Source organism: Lemur catta, chromosome 3 (assembly GCF_020740605.2).
Source record: "Lemur catta isolate mLemCat1 chromosome 3, mLemCat1.pri, whole genome shotgun sequence".
In the NCBI taxonomy this organism is placed as follows: domain Eukaryota; kingdom Metazoa; phylum Chordata; class Mammalia; order Primates; family Lemuridae; genus Lemur; species Lemur catta.
This window is the reverse complement of record NC_059130.1, coordinates 121,936,943-121,955,622: the sequence shown is the minus strand read 5'-3', so window position 1 is coordinate 121,955,622 and position 18,680 is coordinate 121,936,943. Positions and strand designations below refer to the sequence as shown.

The 18,680-nt window shown below is 55.8% G+C and overlaps 1 protein-coding gene across 2 annotated transcripts in view; it reads left to right on the top strand.

Annotated features, from left to right (window-relative positions):
• The window catches only part of CAMTA1 (calmodulin binding transcription activator 1), an 825,382-nt gene that overhangs the window by 568,476 nt on the left and 238,226 nt on the right, over positions 1–18,680 (top strand). For both annotated transcript variants that reach the window (XM_045546243.1, XM_045546242.1), the window contains one exon: positions 14,649–14,720. In XM_045546243.1, coding sequence (XP_045402199.1) covers positions 14,649–14,720 — 72 coding nt within the window. The remainder of the gene's footprint in view (positions 1–14,648; positions 14,721–18,680) is intronic.

Genomic DNA, 18,680 nt, shown 5'->3' with positions numbered 1-18,680 from the left:
TCCCTGTCCCTCATCTGTGCCTAGGCCACATTATCTTTTTGTTTGTTTTAATTGAGGCCAAATTCACGTAACACAAAATTAACCTTTTAAAAGTAAGCAATTCGGCGGCATTAAGTACATTCACAATGTTGTGCAACCATCACCACTATCTAGTTCCAAAACGTTTCCACCACCCCAAAAGGAAATCCCCCCCCCCCCGTTAGCAATGCCCCCGTTCTCCTCCTAACCTCTTCCCCTGGTAACCACCAAGCTGCATCCTGACTCTATGGATTTACCTATTCTGGGTATTTGTATGGGCTGGATCATGTAATAGGGGCCCTTTGTGTCTGGCTTCTGCAGCTAGTGTGATGTTTCTGAGGGTCGTCCGTGTTGTAGCCTGTGGCAGCACTTGATCCTTCTGATAGATGAATAATATTCCGTTGTGTGGATGGCCCACACGTCTATCTGTTCCTCTGACGACTGACATGTGCTGCTGTAGACACTGTGTGAGTCAGTGTTCAGTTCTTTTGGGTACATAACTAGAAGTGGAATTGCTGGGTCATACGGTCATTCTATGTTTAACTTTTTAAGGGATGGGCACATTTTCTCTACAAAGATCAAAAGAGGTTTTTGAATAGCCTTCTAGTTGGCCAGCGCTACTGGGCTCTGAGGAAACAGGGATCCCTGCCTCCTGGGAAGTCCTGGTGTGGTCTGCTGAGACAGGCAGTCTCCTAGGAGTAACTTCGGTGAGTTCACGCCCCTGGCAGCTTCTTTGAGCTGGCCCTGGTTCTTGAAGCACAAATCATGCCTGTGGTGGCCCAGGTTCCCTGGACTGGGAGGTTCATGGAGGAAGCTGACTGAGAAAGCATGTGGTGGAGTGAGCCACATGGAGGTGACTATGGCCTTGGGCAGGTCCCACCCCACTGCCACCCTGTACCTCCCCCTTATCTGCAGAGCCAGGGCTGGGCCTGATGGCTTCCTATGAATGGCCTGTCCAGGTGACTGGATCTCCATGCTCCTGGGACCCACGTCCAGGAACCAGTAGCCAGAAAGGAAGCTCTGCTGTCAACACTTCTGGGCCTTTCCACAGGGAAGGCAGCCCTTTCAGCATTTTACGTATAGATGAACTACTTCTGGGCATCGCGTTGGGAACCCAGGCACCAAGGCAAACAGACCTTTCCCCTCTGGCCCAAGTCCTAGGGGGCGGCTGGCCCTGCAGGGACACTCCTGGTGGGGTAGGTGGGAGGCTGGCACAAAGGTGTCTCGGGCATGAGGGCCACACTCTGGCCAGCAGGCTGGTCCAGTCGGCCTGCCCTGCTCTCCTCAGAGCTGTGTCCCCGAGGGCGTTTCTGGCTCTTTCCCCCTTTCTATCTGCATTTTAGCAGGCAGGGCTCCCGAGTCCTGGGCAGCTGCTGATCATTTTAAAACAGCCCTGCCTGCCCTAGGAAGCTGGGGAGAGAGGAAGGGCCAGAGGCCAGCCTGCCCTCACCTAGCTGGGATGTCGGGAATATAATAATCTCGAGGTGGGTGGGCAGATGACGTCGTGCCTGAGTCTAGGGAAACTGAGGAGGCTTGTGTTTACCGAAGAGCCCCTATATCCCCGTCACTGAAAACATACTGCCATTTCGCCCAGGAAACCTGCACGATTGGGGTCATCTCCACCCCCTTTCTGCTAAGGAGGACGCTGACATTCAGAGAGACTGAGTCTCTCACCACCAGTCGTTAGCGCTGCCAAGACTTGCAGGCGAGTTCCAAACCCAGGTCTGGCTCAATGCCCACACCTCCCCTGGGACCCCAGCCTCCCACTGGGGATCAGATGTCCCTGCCTGATCAGGACGGATGAGGAGGGCCCCGTACCCCATTCAACTCTTTCCTCCTGAAGCTGTTGCCGGACAGCAGCACTGAGCAAGGCCTTGGCCAGCTGGGTCTGAGGGCACAGAGCTCCCTGGGGACGTTGCCTCTTCCCGCAGCTCTTCCTGCGAGGGCCAGAGTTCCTTATGCCCCGTATTTCAGGATGGAGATCCAGGATCATAGGCGCACAGCCGTTCGTCCTGTTAAACCACCCAGACTGCTCTTGGTAGCAGTTAAGTGTCACTATTATTATTATCATTATTGTTTCCATTCTACAGATGAGGAAATCAAGGCTCAGCAAGACTGAGCGATTCAGCTCAGGTTCCTGCCCCTACTAGGTGCCGTCAGAGCCTCCCGGGCAAGGGTGCTCAGGCCCTTGCAGGCGCCCAGAGCAGCGAGGTGGGAGTGGGCGGCAGTTGTGTGTGAAGCACTTTGGTTCCCGGGGAGGAACTGCTCAGCACGTCCTAGGATGAGACCTGTTGCTGGTCCCCAAGTCTCTCTTTGGCAGGAGCCACGGCTTGGTGTGATTCTGTTCGTGTGCGTTTCTGACACCGGCTCCCGGATCGATGGCCTGACCCTGGGGTGCTCCCTCACCAGAAGGCTCTGCCCTGCTGGCTCCTCTCTGTTGTAGAGACGTTTTCGTGAACTTGAGAAAAAATTGGGAAAAGGCCGATTCCCTCTGTCCAGCCCATTAATTCTGCATGCTCAGGCCCGAATTAACCTTGGCAAGCCTTGGAGAGGAGAGAGTAATTCTAACCTTAAAAATCTGCTGATTAAAGCTGGTTTCAGGAATTCGACTTCACTTAATGTCCTGGCAGGGAGCCCAGCTTCACATTAACATAGCCATAGACTCGGCCTGGCGTTTCCCTCCACCTTCCTAATAAACAAAACCCCATTGCCTATTTTAAGAAAGAATTCCTTCCCCGACGCTGCAGCCTGTGTGTTGAAGGCTACCTGGCGGTGTCGCAGTGCCTGGAGGGGCCGGGCTGGGGAGGGGAAGTCCAGCAGGCTCCGGAGCAGAGCCGTCATCCCAGCCAGGAGTTCTGGGCAGCCCCAGCCCGTGTCTGCCCGCCTGCGGGAGGAGGCAGGCTGATTTCCAGGCAGCACTTCTCCCTCCAGGCCACCCTGGATGGCCCCTGGGGCTGGGGGGGGCCGGGCGGGGACTTGTGGGCTCCCCCTCTGCCTCTGCTCCCAGGCAGGAGGGGAGGAGTCAGAAAAAGGGCAGTGAGGACTCTGGGCGCCAGAGGGCGCAGTCCCCGCCTTCTTAGGATGCTCAGTGTCACCCTTGGTCATCCCTCAGGCTGAAATGCACAAAGTCGGCCGAACAGGCTGTTGGCACCAGACCAGAGCTACTTGTGGGAGTCCATGTGAGAATCCCGGCACCTAACAGGGGCGCCTGGTAGAAGAGGGAGGGAGGAGCTTCCTAGCGGTAGAAGGAGGAAGGATGGGTGGAGGAAGGGAGGAAGGGAGAGCGGAGGAGGAAGGCAGGCCATCTCGGTGTAACCCATGTTCGAGATCAGCTCCAGCCACTTTGATGAGAGAAAGGAAATTTCACTTTATGTATTATTTATGCCCGGCACGTTTAGGAAGTGTTTGAGATAGAAACAGCACAGATATAGTGAAACAGGCTAAAAGAACAAGAACCTGCAGGTGGGAGATAACTGCACAAAAATATACACGTGCACACTGAGGCAGGTTCCTGCTGGTGGCAGGACGGCAGAGCCAAGCTACCTGGCACTCCCATTGCAGAGAGAGAGAGAGTGTCCCTCATCCGGGCCTATGGGGGACCATGTGTCAGGACAGATTTCTGAGACACGAAGGACACTGGTCTCCAACACCTGCTTGGCTGGGCCAGTACAGGTCAAATGACCAGGCTGCCAGGTTCCCCCAAAGCTGTCAGGCTAGTCTGGGGGTGGCAGGGGCCCATGTTGGCCTAGCTGAGGGTCCTGAGAGGCAGGAAAACCAGCTGAGGGCAGCCAGGTGCCTGGGCTTGACCCCAAGCAGAGAGAGCCGGAGCTGGCGGGAACAACCTGGCCTTGACTTGAGATTCATGACTTGGATCAACTCCCTCTCTAAATCTAAATTTACCTTATTATCAATTTTTAGCTATTATTCCATTTTATGCCCATTAATTTATTAATCTTGGAAGCCCCCAGAAACAATAAAGCTCCAGGGATTTTATTTATATCTTTAAACATGATTTTTATACCTTTTTATCTAAAAGTTCATTTAATGTTTATTGCCCTCCTCACTCATGTCGTCATTAGGCCAGCGGCCGTGTTATTTAGACGAGTTTCTCCCGCAGGTGCTCCACGTTTCCCGGGGGGCACCGAGTGAGGGGAGGCAGGCGGGGCAGAGGCACAGGTGCCAGCCTAGGGACGGCTCATTGGTGCCGATGCTTAGCAGTGACCCTGGGACAGCACTGGCATGTCCCCCGGTCCCTTTCTGGGTGGGCTCGCTGTTCCCCTTGACTCTTGCCTCTGCTCATATTTCCTCTTAGGTCCCCTCCCAGCCCCTGAAAGGGCCTGTGTTGTAAAGGTGATCTAGAACTTTCTTTGGAGAGGTTGGGGGAGGCTCCTGCTTGAGAACCAGCATCGCTCTCTCCATGATCCCCCCTGCAGGGTTTCTCACTGCTGCACCTAATCCAGACCTGGGGGAGCCTCCTCCTTCCCCCCGTCCAGAGCCCACCTGTCCTCCCTCCCTACAGAGTCCCTACCTGGGTGGTCTCCTTGGCTGTCCCTACTTACCCAGGGTACACCCCTTCCTCTGAGCTCTTGCTGATGCAGGTGCCAGGAGTCTCTCCTGTCTCCAGGGACCGGGGGTCCATAGGCACTTTCTGCAGGGGCTGGGGTGGAGCATGCACGTGTCCCTGGCCTGCCTGGCACTGCCTGATTCTCCTGTCTCTGTCCCTCACACACTTCCCAACTAGGGAGGACGGGGGATAAAGAGAGGGGCTGCCAGCCTTGCAAACTTTGCTGGCCCCACTGGTTTCTGTCTGCTCCTAAATTTCCTCCACCTTGGACACCCAATCTTCACAGCCAGGCTGGGCCACCTGGTCCCATGTGTCCCTCCAGGGTGTGTACCAGGCCTTCTGCCCCAGGAAGATGAGGCTGAAGACCTGGAGGCTTTGGAGGCTAAGGGACCAGAGTTCAGATTCTAGCTCTGAAGTGCCCCTGTGACCTTGGCCAAGGAAGGTCTTGACATCTGAGCTTGACACACCTCAGCCCCTGTGTCTGTAGAGGGATCCACACTGCCCCTCCTTCAAGGATGGCAGAGAGGTCCCCGGCAGGGCCACCCTCCCTGTCCTCTTGGGTCGTCTACAGCAACAAGCACAGTTATTAATTGTCAAAAAGACCTGTTTACCATGATGGAAGGGCAGGGCTGGCCAGCAGGCCAGGCTGAGTGGTAGCTACTTTCCTGGGGAGCCCTGGAGAATGAATTTTTGGGAGCCTGCTCACCCCTGTCCAGAGCAGTCCCCCAGGAAATTGCAGTGCTCAAGGGCTGTAGCCAGGGGAGACTCTGGTCCCACTGGGGCAGCCTGGGCTGGGCTGTGGCTGGCACCTGCCTGCGTCACCCAAAGGCATCAGGGCTGGAGGGGTCCAGGCCAGCCCCCTTGCTGTCTGGCCTCTGTGCCCTGGCGTGGCAGGGCCACAGCTCAACCCGCTTTGGGAGATGCCACTGCCTGTTGTCTTAGGAGAAGGGCCGGGCTAGAGCCCTGGTCAATGATGATCTAATGTTCCAAATCTCTGCTGTCACCCAGCCCTGGAGGCCGAACCAGACTGCAATCCATTTAGCGCAAACTCATTTTACAGCAATTCACTATTTAACAAGTTCTGAGGCCCAGTGCTTTTGCAGGCAGCATGCGAATTGAATCATTTGGTCTAATCTTAGATTAATACAAACCAAATCCTTCAGCGAGGACAGTCCGGGAGCAGCCCCAGTACTTCCTCCCTCTGTCTCCAATGAAGGTGGGTCCTGCGGAAGACTGACCGTCAGCCCACGGTGTGGGCGTCTGGGCCAGGCTCTGAGGGGTGGCTCGCTGGGCAGGAAGGAGCAAGGGTTTTGGGGCCAGACAAGGCTCGGTTTGAATCCTTCTTTGCCTGTTCCTGGCTGTGTGACCTTGGACAAATTGCTCAGCCTGTCTGGGCCTTGATCTTCCCTGCCGATGCCCCATGCAGGGCAGTTGTGCAGCCTGAGAACGAGGAGGGAGGAGCCCCGCACTGTGTCTGCAGCTTGTCCACATGCAGGATCTTCCCAAGTTTTGGCTTTTGGGGCACCCTGGGGAGCAGTGGGGCTGCTTGTACCTCCTTCTGTGCCTTGTTACAGCTGTAGCTGGTTTAGGGAGATCTGGAAGGTGCTGGAAGGATTTCACTACCACTCACTCTTTGAAGAGCCCCTACTTCTTCCTGGGATGTCAAGCAATTGACAAGAAAGGAGCCGCATTTTACCCCATTCTGGGAGCCTGGTGACTTTGTCTGTGGTAGACACCAGGACACTCGAACCCCTGCTCCTGCAGACAGGCCCTCTCTGAGGCCCTGGGAGAACCGCTCAGGTGCCTTCCTGCCCCCGACAGTCCCCAGGGCTGGGCTCGCAGCCCAGGTGGGTCAGAGTCCCTCCCTGGTGCTGTTATCCCAATCTGGAAGAGAGAGACTTTCCTTCCTCTTGGGTCACAGCAGGCAGGTCACAGCTGCCACATAATGTCAGCCCCACTGTAGCGGGAGGGGACCGAAATGAGAGATGGAGAGAGAGGAGGGCGAGGGCAGGCAGAGGTGGTGGGGTTAGAGCCAGAGTTCAAGCCCTGAGCCTGCACTTGGCCCGTCAGTTCTCGGAGTGACCCAGAGTCCTTCCTGGAACTCTACTTCGACACAGAGTCCAGGCCAGTGGAGAAGGGCAGGGGCATAAAATCACAGGCCTTTGCTTCAAACACAGGCCATCTGCCAGCTGCTCATCACGGGTCCCCGGGGGAAGATTCTGCAGAGCAGCCCATGAGTTGCGGGCTCAGCCCCCAGCTTCCTCCTGTGTGCAGGATTCGGATGAGAATATTGGGGAGGGGCCGCCCAAGCCCAGGCCAGTCCCCGGTCAGCATTCCTGCCTTGTCCACCTGGCCTGGTCTGTTCCACCTGTCGTCTGCCTGGCCATCACAAATGCTGCGTCCTCCCAGGTGACTCTGCTGACCTTCAGAATGACGAAGGGCCTCTTCCCTGCCCGGGCTGTGCATCCCCATCTTGGGTCCTTGTGCTCAGCACCGGGGCTGCTTGACCTGGTCTTATTTGCTGGCTTCAAGGCCAGGGGGCCTGGAGGACCAGGGATCAAGACAGGCCCAGGGCTGCAGTGAGAACCTGCTCACGTGACATCTAGTTCCATTCTTCCTGGAGCATCTGAGCCAAGGCCCAGCCCCGCAGGGCACCACTGGGAGAGTGCAGCTACCTCTCACCCACCGCCCCTGCCCATCATAGTCATCCCGCCAGGGCAGGGTTAAACCGTTATCTTCCAGGTGGGCTTTCCTTCCCCTTCTATGATTTCTTTTTCTTCCCTCACCTTTAAACCCATGACACATTTTAAAAACTATTTGTCTTTGTACTGTGTGCATTGGACGCCAGCAAGGGAGATAAACCAAGCACCTAAAAATCTATGTTCACTCTGACTGGCTTGGCGTAAACAGTCGCCTGCTCAGTGGGAGAGAGGTGAGCCCCATGGAGCCCCGTGGCGTCGCCGCCACAACAAGCCTAACCCAGCTCCCAACCCCCACCATTGGTGGCCTGGCTGCCGGGGCTGGGGCAGGACTGTGTGCTAAGGAGGTAGCAGAGGGACCCCCATAAGGGAGCATTATAGATGTAGATTTGCTGGTAAACACCCAAGTCTGAGGAGCCAGCAGGTGTCATCCCTGCATTAGAGAAGGTTCTAGAGAGGGGAGGGCTAGGGAGACGAGTGTTTCCCTCGCAGGCACAGAGGCTCTGGGACATCCCCACTGATTGATTCAGGCTGGACAGGTAGAATAAGTGCCAACCTTCAAACATTCCAGGTCTCTAGGTCCTCTTTCCCTAGAGCCCTGACTCCCCCAAATCTGGGCCCCTGGGGTCCCAAGCTCCAAGTCTCTTGGCCACACATCTCTGAACTGGATCCTAGCTTGTGTTCTCTAGAGGAGGCCTGTCCGGTAGAACTTTCTGTGCTGGTGGAACATTCTGTGCTGTCCAACATGGTAGCCACTGGCCACATGCAGCTGTTGAGCACTTGAAATGTGGCTCGCATGCCTGAGGAATGGAAGCTTTAATTTTATTTCATTTTACTTCATTTAAATTTGAACTTGAATGGCCACATGTGGCTAGTGGCCACCAAGTTGGATAGTACAGCTTTAAAGAGACCTGTTAAGCAACACCAGGGATGGATTTTCCAGCCATCCATGAAATTAGAGACTGGGCTCACACTTTCCCAGGATGGGACATTAACAGCAAGCCATTGGGTTTTGGGGGTTCCCTGCCTCCTGTGGGCAGTGGGCCCCCCAAAACAGTGTGAAAAGGCCTTCCCCAGAGAGACCACCTCTTGGGAGGACAAGGCTGCAAGGGCATCTTGCTCTTCCAAGGGAAGAGGGCCCTGCCTGCTCATACTCAGGACCAGGAAACAAGCATCCTAAACGAAGTACAATTCAGAAGACTTGCTCAGCACCTTGTGTGTGTGTTGCACACGCAGTCTGTGGTTTTCCATGTGCCTGGGCCTTGCTCTCCTTTCTGGCCCTCCTTGGATACCTACATCGTGTGGAAATCAAGCAAAGTTTACTGAGCACCTGCTTTGTGAAAATCATGGTGGGGAACTTTAAAAAGGACTATATAATTCATACTTTTCCCAATCTGACAGGTGGCCCATATCTGGCCCACTACCTGTTTTTGAATAGCCCGTGAAGTAAGAATAGTTTTTACATGTTTTTAATAGTTGAAAAAAATCAAAAGAAGAATGATATGCATGCTATGTGAAAATCATGTAAAATTCAAGTATCTGTGTCTATGATAAAGTTTTATTGGGACACGGCCACATCCATCATTGCCCATCACTGGAGGCTGCTCTGGTCCCGCAAGGGCAGAGGTGAGCAGTGACCGCCGAGGCCGTCTGACTCCAGAGCTGAACGTCTCTGCAGTCTGGCCCTTGACGGAAAACCTGCCAGCCCCTGCGATGGTGCAGCCACCTGCAGGGGTGAGAACAGAATGATGAAGACAGTGCATGTAGTACCCCTCCCCCACTGCCCCACGGCACCCACTCCCCCTCTGACTCTCAGGCCACCGGGTGGGAAGGGCTCCTGGCAGGGAGCTGAGCTGGAGCCAGGTCTGCAGAGGCAGCAGGGGCTGTCCAGGCGAGAGGCACAGCCTGGAGGTTGGGGGCCCATGAGTCAGCCTGAATGGGGCACTGGGGGGCTGCGCCGTGGCCGGCCAGGATCATCGGCCCCTCTGCTCTCTAGGGCACCGTGCCCTAAGCCCGCTGTGCTCAGGCTGCCTTGGGTAGGTTGCCGGGTCCTCTTCTGGGCAGCAGGAGGTGGAAGGAAAGGGCTAGAGGGGGTGTGTGTGTGTGTGTGTCAGAGACAGAGAGGGAGAGACAGGAAGAGACAGAGCTAGAGAGAGACAGAGATACAGAGACAGAGAGGGAGAGACAGAGAGGGAGAGACAGAGGAACAGAGATAGAAAAAGTGAGAGAGGGAACTGGCCGCGTCAGAAGAGGGCACTGAGAGCTGGGCCGTATCCTGACCTCCCACCAGTAAAGCGGGGCACCCCCTCTTTGGCCCCTGGGGCCATTGGTGTCAAGCCTTGATGGACTGTCTCTGGCTCCCGGTGCCCCGTGGTAGCCCAGCCATTGTGGAGAGACCCACTTGAGGAGCCCCGTAGCCGAGGCTCCCTTTGGGGACGTCACCTTCTTTGTGCGAAGCATGTCCTTTGAACTGAAGGGAGCTCTTGTTTGCTATTGGTTTCCCCTGAAATTTCAGCTTTCTTTTCTACTAAAAAAAAAAAAAAAAAAAAATACCCATTGTGCCATAAAGGCAATTTTGAGTATTTACAGAAAAATTCTTCTTCGCTCAACTGCCATGTTAAAGGGAAGCTGCCAGGCCTTAATTGCCCAAATGGAACTAATCTGAAGGCTGCTTTCATCTGAAGGGTGAAGTTCTCTCGGGTTTCCTATAAATATCTAGTGGCTCAGGCCTGTCATCCTAGCACTCTGGGAGGCCTAGGCGGAAGGATCACTTGAGACCGGGAGTTGGAGACCAGCCTGATCAAGAGTGAGACCCCATTTTTACTAAAAATAGAAAAATTAGCTAGATGGGGTGGTGCATGCCTATAGTCCCAGCTGCTCGGGAGGCTGAGGCAGGAGGATCACTTGAGCCCAGCAGTGTGAGGTTGCAGTGAGCTATGATGGTACCACTGCACTCTAACGAGGGTGACAGAGTAAGCCTGTCTCAAAAAACAAACAGTCTAATTGCTTCTACTTTCTCTTTCTTTGTATACACATAAACAGGGGAACCCACACACACATTCCCACACCCCCTAAGTGCTTGCATATACAACTCACACTCACAAACACGTGGATTCCTCCATGAGCCCCAGGATGTGGCTCTCTCTCCAACCATGTCATGGCCCCAGATGAAAAGCTCAATCCAGCGAGCCCCCAGGGGACCCCAAGAATCTGATCAAAAGGCACCAGGAGTTTGTACAACACAAATCATTACAGACAAACTTGATTGCTTTTTTGATTAGTGGGTGAAGGGAATGGATTTGATACGCTGCCTCATGAAATATTGTGCAATTAATCCCCAATTGGCTGGGTAATGACATTGTCATGTGGACTGGAATCCAGTGAAAGGACTGCAAAGTGGGGATGGTGGCAGGGCAGGGCCGTGGGGCAATGAAAGGGGAGAGGGCTGGGGGGCCCACGGGAGGCAGGCCAGTCGTGCACACGCCGAGAAGGGCTGGCTGCTCTGTGTGTCAGCAAGTTCGTACCTGCTCCGTCTGCCTGAAAAGGCTCCGCGTTACAGAAACCAGCCTGAGTGTGCCACCCGCTCCTGGGCCACTTGGCCTCCTGGTTGGCTTCTGACACCGTCCCTACACTGACGATGCCCAGGCGGCTGTTTCCAGCCCAGCCCGAGCACCAGATCTCTGCAGCTTGCTGCACTCTCTCTGTCTCCACTTGGATGCCTTAGAGCTCCTCAAAGTCACCAAGTGGAAATCTGAAATCAACCTCCCCCTCCAGCCTGCTGCACCCCCAGGGGATCCTGTCCCAGTGAATGTGACCACTATGTACCCACCTGTCTAGCCAGAAAGCTGAGTGGGATCCTTACACCTGGCAAACGTGTTCTTTGCCCTCCGTTCCTACTGCCACTGCTGCCATCCCAGCCCCAACATGCCTCCCAGGTTCACAGGACCACCTCCTCCAGATGGGTTCTCATGCCCCAGTCTTCCTTGGCCCCTGTCCCTTGGTCATACTGCTGCCACAGTGAGCTTCCAAAAATGCAAATGTGGTCATGATATCACTTTGTTCCATACTGCTGCAGGGTAAAGCCATCCTCCTTGCTGTGACCTTTTGTGATCTGACCCTTTTTAACACCCCTGTGCACTGTATACTCTAATCCATCTGCACGTTTTTATAGTTCCTAGCCCACCCTCTGTCCCCCTCCTGTCCTCCTCCGTGTGCTTTTCCTGCTACTGGACATACTCTCTTCCCTGGGCCTTGTCTGCTCAAGCCTTGGCAGCCTCCTCGGACTCCCCTCCCCCACCTGCTCCAGTGGCAGTAACTGATGTGGCTGCACATGGATCCAGGGACTGTCCTAAGCATCCCGTTGCCACATCAGCTCTCAGCCCTCACAGCCACCCTAAAAGAAAGTATTAGGATTGTACCCATTTTACAGCCTGGAAGGACAAGGACCCTCTGAGTTCTAAACCATGTCTCCCACCACAAGCAAGATCCACCTCTCTGTGAGCCCCTCAGTGGGAGAGGATCACTGTAAGCCTCTTTCCCTGCAGGGACAGCAGACCAGCCACTCCACACAAGTCCCCTTTCCTTGAAACTGAAGCTTGACCCTTTAAGACTAAATGTAGAGCTGATTTTCAGGGTCATTTTCTAGTATGTATTAGAAGTCCTTAGCTTTCAGGGTGTCACAAGCAAAAGTTACACTCTGACTATCCCCCGAGTCCTTCCTTGCACCAAGCTATAGAGACCTGTGTCTTGGGGCTGCCAGGGTGGGAGAATGGGGCCATTTTCATTCAAAAAGTCGCAGGCTCCCTGCTCTCAGGGGCCCCCAGCCCGGGAAGTCAGACAGGTAAATTAACCACAGGGGCAACCCAGCGTGCTGAGCAAGGCAGTGTGGGAAGGAGTGCAACGTCCTTGGGCCTCTCTAGTCCGTGGGGCTCTTGATGTAGCTTTTTCCTTTCCTCCCCTGGTGCCATTTGTCACAATTTGCGCTTGTCCGGGGTCAGCCTCTAGCCACACTCGCCTCCCCACCTGCCTTCCTGAAATTGCGCTTCTCATCGGAGGAGACCAGAGACGTGGGATCACCGTGGTGGCTAGAGGAACATCTAAAAACAGAGGACTAGGTTCTGAGCGAGGTCCCCGGGCTTCCTCTGATTAGAATGCGTGAGGCTTGATGCAGAAACGACGATTTTTCTCTTTAGCTCCACTTTGCTTATGGGATTGTTCTGGGCGGTTCAGGGGAGGCCAGCTTGCCAGCGAGAGAGGTGGGAATGGCTCCGGGGAAAGCAGGCCCGTGCCTTCTCCTTCCTTCGTACTTTCACAGAAGGGACGGGGTAGGGGCTTGGTAAATTCTCGCCGACTCCTGGCTGCGGGGTCCAGGGTGCCGGAGCCCTGAAGACAGACGGGCAGCGAAAACGATGGTGGGAACCCGTGGTGAAAATCAACCATGTTCCTTCCGAGTCCGAGAAAAGGCAGTGGACGGAGAATGGGACAGACGAACAGGCAATGTGGCTGCAAAGCATAAAGAGGAATAAAGCGAGGGAAAGAGCAGGTGGAGCCTTTGGTTTCAAAGGACGAGAGAAACATCTCTGGATGAATCCCGTCTCCTTCCCTTCGGCTCACTGCATGAGTCAAAGCAGAGACACTGCCCGCGGGCGTGCAAATTCCAAAGGAAAAGACCTGACTCGAGCCACAGGTGGGTTGCTTGTCTGTGGCAACCAAACGCTTCCAGAAACGTCCAGACTTGAGTCTCCTTTGGCAAGGAGGGAGTCATCAAAAAACCAAAACAACAACAACAAAACAGTGTCTTGGAAACCAGAAAAGTCAAGAAAGAATATTGCCTTCTTAATAATAAATACATTTCGTGGGCAAGAATTGCAAGGGAATCGTTTAAATTAATTTCCGCTTTGTTTGCTTGGTTTATACAGGGCTTAAGTCCCAGCTGACAGCAATCCGTAAAAGTTCTAACATATTGAAATCTGATTTTCTTGCAGCCAGAGTCCCATAGTCCAAAATGATTTCTCTTTCAACTCTGTTAATCAGACAGGCAGGGCTCACACACACTCCTAGTCGAACCAAATTGCACTCGGTCTTTTTGGGGGTGTAAATAATATCTAAAGAAAGCTTTAAATGCAGAACTGCTGGCATTTCTCTCTGGAGAGTGGGTGTTGGGGCATGGGGGAGGACAGTGGGATTGACATGAGCTAGGAGAGGTGAACAGGGGCCTTTTCCCATCAGGCGTCCTGCATGGCTCTGTGGGCCCGTCCTCCCCTCTCTGCCCACCAAGCTAAGGCAAGTCCGGCGCCGATGGAAGTCAGATCATTCCAGTCTGGAATTGAAGGCCCCAAAAGAAAAAGGTTCTGGCCCTGGCTTTGGTGTGGGCCCCCATCATCGGATGCCCTGAGACTTCTCTCTCCAAACTGATGGTCCACCCGGGCCGGGCCCCGCCCTCCCACTCAGGCCTCCAGTTGGATTGCGAGAGGGGCCTGATCAATTGTTCTCCCACCCGCAAGCCTGCCCCACAGCGCAGGGCTCAGTGTGCACAGCAGCGCCCCAGAAGCAGAGCCGCGAGGCCTTCCTCACAAATGTGTGGGCCCTGAGGTCCCCACCCACCACGTCTGGGTGACGGGCCCCATGAGAACCGTCCTTCTGACAGTTGAATCCCCACCCACCTTATCCCGCAGCCTGCCTCTGGCTGTTTTCCAAAACCAAATCCATCTGCAAAAGATGCACATTTATACTTAAAAATATATATATGAATACACTGTCATTCAAAAATGAACAATCAGGGATGTGCAAAAAGGGTCTCTCAGGCTCTGGAGGGCAGTCCTAAGAAGTGTCACCCCACCCCTACCCCACTCTGTCCCCTACAGCTTTGGGCTCATGTCAGCCAAGGCTGCCCGGCTGGGCCTAGGTGCTCCCCTCTGGCCAGGAAAGTTCTGGAGCGTGTGTGTGTTGGTGTGTTTTGATCAATTCTGTAACCTTTAGTCCTTCCCTGTACACAAAGAGTCTTAACCTAGGCTCTAGGAACGAACTGCAGAGCAACTTCTGGCCCCTAAAATTACAGGCAAACGTGCATGTGTGTGCATTTCCCTGCTCCTTGGCTGTCCCGGGCTCTCGGTGCCTCTGTGGCCCCCAGGAGTGTAAGGCCCCAGCTGCCATCCGAGTTTGCTGCTGGCTGGCATGTCCCCATAGTGCTTCTTAGGTGCTGACCCAGAACCTTAGTCTTGGAGCTGGGGCCGGACACACAGGCGCCTTGGTCCCCGGGGCTGCTGGCAGCAGCTGTGGCCCCTTCTTGCTCCTTCTCTGTTGCGCCGTCTTCCTTCCTTCCTTCCTTCCCTCTTTCCAACTGATTCTCGTTTTTCCTCTCTCCCTAGTGCTTGTACGGCTGCTATGTCCATTCCTCCATCATCCCCACCTTCCACCGGAGGTGCTACTGGCTCCTTCAGGTAGGTGGCTGGGACTGGATTCTTCTTTTGTCACCGGTGCTCGGGAAGGGTGTGCGGAGGGCACCGAGGGGCATGGGGTCCTGCGCGGCTTCGGGCTGAGAGCCCTGGTGAACTTCCTAGAGAGACTTCAGCTGTGTGTGCTGAGCCCAGCCTGGTGGCTGGTCAGGTGTTGTCAGGTGCCAGGAAGGGGAGATGCCTGGTGGCAGGGGTAGCTCTCGCCCACCCGATGAGAAATAAATGTAGGCGATTCAAGCTTCTGAGATGCCTCAGTTTCCTTTTGATGAGGATAAGAAACACAACTGAGCATCCTGCCCGTGACCATGACATGCCTGTTGGCTGAAAGCTGCGAATTTGTTTTCTCTCGTGGGTTAGTCACAAGGCACGTGAGGGAAATGCCTGCAGGGGCGTGCCAGGTGCGGTCGGACTGATAGGCACAGCAGTTGGAAGAGGAGGAAGCTGTGGCTCTGCGGGAGGGAGTTCGGTAATCGATTTGTGAGATCTACAAGTAGTGGCTGGGAATGCTGGCCATTTTCGAGGCAGCATGGCCTGGCACCCAGATCTCTGTCCGTGGGGCTTATGCACAGCAGTGCTGAGCCACAGGTGGGTCCGAGCGGAGGCCCACCCAGCGTCTGGCCGACTGGGTGTTATCGCCCAGCTGTCTCACCCAGTGGAAGGTGCTGTCATATGGGAGGGAAGGTCTGAGGGATCCAGGCAGTCAGGCTGGACCTGGGCCCTTTTCAAAGTGTGTGCTCTAATGTGCAGCTGCTCTTTGTAGAACCGATGCCCGGTGGGCCTGGCACCATCATCCCAAGTTCTTCCTACTGCCTCTGCTCAGGCACTGCTGCCTGAGACCTTTCCCACCAGGCTCCCACAAGTTAGCAACCCCCTGGGCCGGGGTGCTTTGAGGATCTCTCTGACCTGGGGGGTGTGGTTGGTGGGGCCCGGCAGATGGGAAAGCAAGCCCCCAACTCCACGGCGTGTGTTCGGGGAGAGAAGGGTTGCACACGGCACAGAGCACAGAGAGGCCACTGGCCTGGATGGTGTCTGCAGGCCCAGAGCTGCCTCAGAGTGGAGGCTGAGACGGCCTAGACAAGGCTCTGCAGCCAAGGGCTCCACCCAGCCCAGCCCCCGAGCCCTTTCCGTCTTCCCTCAGTTTCCAGAAATAACTGTCTGTGGTTTAGCAAGTTCATTAGTGAATGACGCTCAAGCCTGTCCGGGGACGTGCTGATTGGCAAAGACGCTGCTTCCCCGGCACCTTGCCTTGTTGTCGGTCTCCCTGGCACTGTCTCCCTTGGAGGGTGATGTGGTAGCACCTGCTTTCTACTTGCTCAGACCTGTGTCCTTGTGAAGGGGTGTTTTAACGTGGTTGTGGGACGATACTTTCCATCTTGCTAACAGGAATTTACCCAAAGGCATTTCACCATTTGGCAGAGGATTTTCTCTTCCACCAGATGCAGGAATGGCGTGGGGTTCTAGCTTCAGAGCACGTCCCTGAGTCCCCATGGTCAAATCTGGCTTCTGGAGAAACACCATTTATCCCAGGCAGCCTGCAGCCCTGTAAACTCCCATCTGGGCCTCAACCCCCTGGGCCTGGTTTTGACTCTTTTTCTTTTCGGTTTTCATACCCCCCAGTCAGGACACCTCTTTGGCGTGCTCTCTCTCCAGGCCCGGCTGTCACCCTGCTGCCAGGCAGCACCCAGAAGCTGGCATCCTGCCAGCAGCCCTGCCACCTGCTCCTGAAGGCAGCCTTCTCCCCAGGCCTGTTCTCCCGCGCTCAGGCCTGCCCCTGCCTCCCCTCGTCCCATCGCGTCTCGTGGCTTTTTAATTCCACTGGATTTACTTTCCTGAAATCAGACACCATTGAGCCACCAGGAGGTCTGAGCTCATCTCCTCCCAAACTGCACTCACTCACTCCACATGCCTCAGATTCGGCTGCCCCTGCCTGATTTCCCGGGCCAGGCAAGGAGAAGAGGGGTCCTGCCCCCCGAAAGGCCGCATCCCAAGGACCAGGTTTCCTCCCCGCTGGGCTGGGGCCTCTTCGCTCACCCTGCCCACACCCGGGACACTGTCACTGCTGCCCCCTCCTCTGTGCCCTCTAGCCTCACTCTCGTTTCTGTGATCAGGTGATGACGAGGGGACACGCACAGGTGTGGGGGTCTCCTGCTCCCCCAGTCTGCGCTGGGCGGGCAATAGGAGGTTACGGAGCTAAGGCCAAAGCAAATAATGCAACGCAGGTCCTGCTTGGAGCCGGGCGCTAACGCGGCAGCCCGTGCCGCTCAGGGCAATTTGTTCTGGCGCTAATTACAATACCAGGATAATGACGACGTGGCCAGGTTTAATTCCTCTGATATTAAATGGGAAAGCAGCCGTGAGATACTGGCTCAGATGGAAATTGGCCCAGGTTTGTCTCTGACACCAATCCCCAAGAAACAGGATTAGGTGGGAGTGAAGGTGTCTGTGCCGTGCCCACCATGAGAGCAGAGAGGGGAGGTGGCCAGGATGCCAGCCCAGGAGCCAGAGGTCCTCTGAGCACGACAGGGTGCCGGAAAGGGGTGATGGGCTGGCCGTGCCCCCTCAGCCCACCGCAAAGATGAGGCTTCTAGAAAGGACGGGGGCTTGGAGGAAGGAGGGAGGGAAGGAGTGAAGGAGAGCTTCTCCAGGGAGCACCCCGCCACCCCACCCTGCCGTGGCAGCCTCAGCGCAGCGGCCACCCCCTGCCAGCCTGCCATGACTGCCACCCTGCCCTCTAAGGTCTTCCAGCTGATGTCATCTAAAGGCCATGTGGCACAGTGGGGACGTCTGCCTACAGAGGCTTGGGTTTTCCTCTCCAGCTAGTCAGTTGGCTCCCTGAGGGAGGGACCCAGCCGTGACAGGGCAGGAGCCAGCGTCAGGGAGGGCCACGGTTCTGTGCAGCTGGGCTGTGAGTTTCTGAGTCACAGGGCTTTCAGGGGAGGGCACTACCTCGTGCCAGTCTCTGTCTCTGCCTCTCCCCTGCCCAGTTCTCCCTCCCTCCCTCCCTCCCGCTCTTCATTGCTAACAAATATCCTATCAGGATGTGAGCAAGGAGCACAGCAAGAAGCCCCTGAAACGTAGGCTACTGAGCCCACTGAGCCCACGGCTGCATGAGGGCATTGCCATGACCGGTGAGCACCCCATGAGGCCGCCCGACGGCTCGGCAGTGCTAGAGAGTGGGCCACTCCTGCACAGGCAGCACCTCAGGCCTCAGGCCGCTCTGGGCATCACTGGGCGCTCTGTGTCGTGCTGGCAGGGCCCTCGGCCTCCCCTGAGCAGAGCCACTGCATTTTCTAGAAGGGCCACTGAGACCCAGAGAGAGCAGGGCCAGGCCCAGGGCCGCCCGGCGGTCAGTGAAGGAGCAGGCAGGGCTCCAGCCTCCCGACTCCTGTGGCCTCTGCTCCCGGGGTCTGACACGGTGTCTCTGCAGCCACCGGCCCCTTTTCCACATTCTCCCCTGACACCCCCCGAGCAGGGAACAGCCCCCCTTTCAGGCCAGACTTCCCCACAGATTCTGTATGGCGCGTTTGGAAACTATTTCTGTTTCTAGAGTGTTTTTCTTTTTGCCCTTGTCCTCTAAAACGCTTAACGAGTGTTTTCTGTGCTGGAGTTCAGCGGGCGGTGTGTCCCCCGGGTCTGCCATCGCCGTCCTTCTCCGGGCTGTTCGGCTGCAAGACCCGCGTGCTGGGGCGGAGGCAGCCGGGGCTCCTTCCCGGCCCACCCTGGGGGCTGTGCCAGGGCCAGACTGTGGCGGTCCCACTGGCCATGAGTGGCTGTGGGGAGACAGAGAGCCTGGCCTTTGGGGAGCCTGGGTCGGGGGGGACCCCTGCACGCCGGGCACAGGGCAGCCTGCACTCTGAGGCCGAGCAGTTGAGTCACTGGTGGGACGCTGGATTCAGAGTCTGAGGAGCTTGGTCCTCGCTCTGCCAGGCCACCCTGAGCACCACA